This window comes from Sinocyclocheilus rhinocerous, unplaced genomic scaffold (assembly GCF_001515625.1).
Source record: "Sinocyclocheilus rhinocerous isolate Xijiao unplaced genomic scaffold, SAMN03320098_v1.1 scaffold313, whole genome shotgun sequence".
NCBI classification, from domain to species: Eukaryota; Metazoa; Chordata; class Actinopteri; order Cypriniformes; family Cyprinidae; genus Sinocyclocheilus; species Sinocyclocheilus rhinocerous.
In genome coordinates this window covers 19,413-23,940 of record NW_015627539.1, presented here as the reverse complement: position 1 = coordinate 23,940, position 4,528 = coordinate 19,413, and the positions used below count along the sequence as shown (strand labels likewise).

The 4,528-nt window shown below is 37.7% G+C and overlaps 1 protein-coding gene across 1 annotated transcript in view; it reads left to right on the top strand.

Moving 5' to 3' along the window:
- The window catches only part of LOC107729804 (ribonuclease inhibitor-like), a 16,388-nt gene that overhangs the window by 617 nt on the left and 11,243 nt on the right, over positions 1-4,528 (top strand). Inside the window, exons 3-4 of the mRNA XM_016540509.1 lie at positions 22-615; positions 1,014-1,187. Of these exons, the coding sequence (XP_016395995.1) occupies positions 22-615; positions 1,014-1,187 (768 nt within the window). The remainder of the gene's footprint in view (positions 1-21; positions 616-1,013; positions 1,188-4,528) is intronic.

The window sequence follows — 4,528 nt, the reverse complement described above, 5'->3', positions numbered from 1 at the left end:
CTTCTGCTTTGTTCATCTGAGCATTCAGGAGCATCTCGCAGCTCTATATGTGCTGCTTTCATTCCTGCTGGACAAGAGGGATGTGCTCAATGTAAACCTCAGCTCAAAACATGCACACGAGTTCACATGTCACACAATATCTGACCTGCATCAGAGAGCCGTGGACAAGGCTTTACAGAGTAAGAATGGACATCTGGACCTTTTCCTCCGATTTCTTCTGGGTCTCTCACTGGAGTCCAATCAGACGCTCCTGAAATATCTTCTGACACACATTGGGAACATCTCATACAGCAAAGAGAAAACGGTTGAGTACATTAAAACCAGAATAAGAATGAATCCCTCACCAGAGAAATCTATCAATCTGTTCCACTGTTTAAATGAACTGGGCGATCAGTCTCTCGTCAGTGAAGTCCAGGAGTATCTCAGATCTGGAGGTCTGTCAGGCGCTAGATTGTCCTCGTCACAGTGGTCAGCTGTTGTCTTTGTTTTGTTGACCTCAGAGCAGTTGGATCAATTTGATTTCAGTAAATACATTAGTAGTGGCCAAAACCACATGACATCTGATGAAGTTCTTCTGAAGCTCTTGCCTGTCGTTGAAGCCTCCAGATCCGCTCAGTAAGTAGCACTGAGTGTAATCTTCAGATGTGTGTGTTTTAGTGCAGAGCTTCTCTATTTTTATTGACAATTGTAATATTAATTTAGACAAAAAACACACTTTGGTGTCTCTTCCCTTCCACATTAACAGTAAACTTGAGATTAAGAGGCTAATTTAAAGGATTGGGTTTTGAATTTCTGTCACCTGTATTTTCTGTGAATGTCTGCAACCTCATCTATTGCTCCTCTAGTGAGACTATCTCTAATCTTCCGATACAATGAAGTTTGCATGTCTGTAAACTTGTGTTTAAGAATTTTATGGTTGTTGAAACCACTGTAATTGCTATGAATGTTGATGAAACCCACTGTTAAATTTTATATCCTGAACTGAGAGTAAAGAGTGTGTTGTTGTTCTGCAGGTTGAGTAATTGTGGCGTCACAGCTGAAGGTTGTGCTGCTCTGAGTTCAGCTCTGAAATCAAACTCCTTACAGCTGAGAGAACTGGATCTGTCTGGGAATAAAGTAGGAGATGCAGGTCTGAAGCTGCTCTCTGATGGACTGAAGGATCCTTACTGTAAACTGGAGAAACTGATGTAAGAACATACATTAAGCTCCAATTAAACAATTATATGTAATGTTTTCTCATCAATTTACTCGCTGTTATGACATAACAGATCTGTATGAATTATTTTCCTTCAAATGAACACAAATGAAGTTTCGAAAAACAAAAATCAGCCTCTGTCAGTCCATTATAATGCAAATTATATAGTACAATTATAGTAACCTGAAGGTTTATGCTTCAAAAACCATGCAAAACAAACAGCTATAAACCACAAAGACCCCAGTTGATTAATCAGTACTGTTTTCTAAAGCAAAACCATAGGTGTGCGTAAGACCATTTTTAATTTTTAAGTGCTTCAGGCCAACTGTCATATGTGTGTTCATGTGAACATGTAACTACATAATGAAGCTCACGACAAAAGTGACTCTGTGCTTCTGCTTCACTTCACATCAGCTTCAAAACGAGCTTAACAACTTTAAGGATGCTATGCACTTATATTTCATTATATGGGCTCCCAGAGATGCAATATTTTTCTAACAATCTTCATTTGTGTTTATCTGAAGAGAAAAGTTATATAGATCGAAGACGGCATGAGGGTGAGTAAATAATGAGAAATTTTTCATTTTTGAGTGGAGTTTAGGTTTAAAGGGATAGTTCACCCAAAAATGAAAATTACCACATGATTTACTCACTCTCAAGCCATCTTAGTTGTATATGACTTTCTTCTTTCAGACTAATACAATCTGAGTTGTGTTAAAAAATGTCCTGGCTCTTCCAAGCGCAGTGGAGAGCGCAAAACAAAACACAGGTCACGAATTAGAAGAACAAGTAAATATTCTATATTCTCACCAGAGCTTATGCTATGCCTACGTCCTACATTATCTGCTTGAACGCCACAGTCTCGTGAATGTGTGTACGACAGTTAGCCGAAGCTAGAGATTACGATTTATAAAATTTTAAATATGAATATTTTCTTACACACGCATCAATTCACCTCAGAAGGCCTTTATTAACCCCCCGGAGCTGTGTGGAACACTTTTTATGATGGATGGATGCACTTTATTTTGTTTCAAAATCTCAACAACCATTCACTGCCATTAATATATTTATTTAATATATTTTTATTTTTTAATATAACTCCGAATGTATTTGTCTGAAAGAAGAACAGCCAGAGACTCACCGTGCCTTTAAACAATCCAACCGAGGTGCGTACACTGTAAAAAATGATTCACAATAAAATTGTTTCAAAATATTACAAGCAATATTATTAATTAAATTTAACACATTAGAATTAATTAGAATTAATCAAATGAGATGTTTACAATCAACCATTCAAAATTAGTAAAATAGCATGAAAAAAATAAGTAAAATTTAAACAAAAACATTGGTTTCATTGGACAAAAAAAAACACCATTCTAAAGAATACTATGTTATGCATGCCAGGCCAGTAGTTGGCGATCAAGAAACAACCCGCAAAAATGCAATATGCATGCACATGACGTCAACGTTTTCACAAATACACATTTTTGTTGTTTACATGGAGATGATACAGGCATTGTGTTCAAAAGCTTGTGTTTTCAGACCCACAAAACAGTGTTATTGAAGACACCTGATGTTAACAAACATAATCACTGAAAGAGAAAATCTTAATTTTTAGGTTACCATTACAGTGGTCAGTGTTTGCTTTAGTTGGGCTCTTGACCCTTGACTTTTTAACAATACATTTTGTATGGCTGTTGTAACTGAGGTATAGCAGCTAGACATGCCAAGAGAAAAGGTGATCAGGTGGTGTTGGTTATGGTTTTACATAATCATCATTTGACCTGAATCACTGAATTTTTACTGATCTTACTGGATGAGTTTTGATTGGTGGCACCCAGAATGCACTGCAACATGCTTTTGATGGTCACCATTGTTGAGGTTCTCACGTTGATTCTTGATGTCTGTGTGCCTAAATGAAAGTTTTTTTTCTTTTTTTAAAGATGTCTTGATCAGAAGCGCTTTTAAAAATCTCTCTTTGACTTTTTAACAATACATTTTGTATGGCTGTTGTAACTGAGGTATAGCAGCTAGACATGCCAAGAGAAAAGGTGATCAGGTGGTGTTGGTTATGGTTTTACATAATCATCATTTGACCTGAATCACTGAATTTTTACTGATCTTACTGGATGAGTTTTGATTGGTGGCACCCAGAATGCACTGCAACATGCTTTTGATGGTCACCATTGTTGAGGTTCTCACGTTGATTCTTGATGTCTGTGTGCCTAAATGAAAGTTTTTTTTCTTTTTTTAAAGATGTCTTGATCAGAAGCGCTTTTAAAAATCTCTCTGATTATACTGTACAATCACAGGATGGCTGTAATGGATAAGATACACCCAACTCAGAGATCCAGGTCAAGTGATAATGATGTCAAAACATAACCAACACCACCTGGTCACCTTTTCTCTTGGCTTGTCTAGCTGCTATAACTCAGCTACAGCAGCCCAAAAAAAACTGTTTAAAAATTCAAGGGTCAAGAGCCCAACTAAAGCAAACACTGACCACCATAATGGTAACCAAAATATTTGATTTTCTCTTTCAGTGATTCTGTTTGTTAACATCAGGTGTCCTCAATTAAAGCACAAGCTTTTGAACACAATGCCTGTATCATCTCCATTTAATCAACAAAAACGTGAATTTCTGAAAAAGTTGACGTCATTTGCACCAGCCTGGAGGCCTTCTGTCCCGTGTAAGCCTGTCCCTAGAGGTCTCCAGAGCACCCAACCCCCCTTCCCCATTGGAAGTTATGAGGCGCATGGACGTGCCTTCCAGGAGGGGGAGGTAATGTCACACCCTTGGACTGCCCCTGTGTTCCGTGTCTTGTGTTTTGTTCCCCATGTGCTCCATGTCCTGGTTTTCCCCCGTGTTCCTCCTATGCCCTTATTTGGTCCTTCCCGTTCCTGTCCTTATTAATATCATTTGTTCCAGGTGTTCCCCGTTTAGTTCCATTGATCCCAGGTGTGTCCCATTAGTTTCCTTCTTACTTTAACCCTGTGTTTCCTAGTGTCTGGCGTGTCTTATACGTCGATCCCCGTTCCTACGTGTGTGTTCCTTGGTTCTATTTTGTAAATAAAGACTGTTCATGGTGAATTCTCCTACGTCTCCTTTGCTCCTCGCTCTGACACAGTAGGCAACAGCGTGGCACTACTGTTATTATTAATAGTATTATTATTATTAAATATTCAGTTTTCCTTGTCTCCTATTTCTTGTAAAATGACCTTGAGATTTTGAAAGATGCTATATAAATAAAAACTATTATTATTATTATCACTACTGTTACTATTATTATTAAATATTCAGTTTTCCTCAGAAATACAGTAGTCAAAATAAAA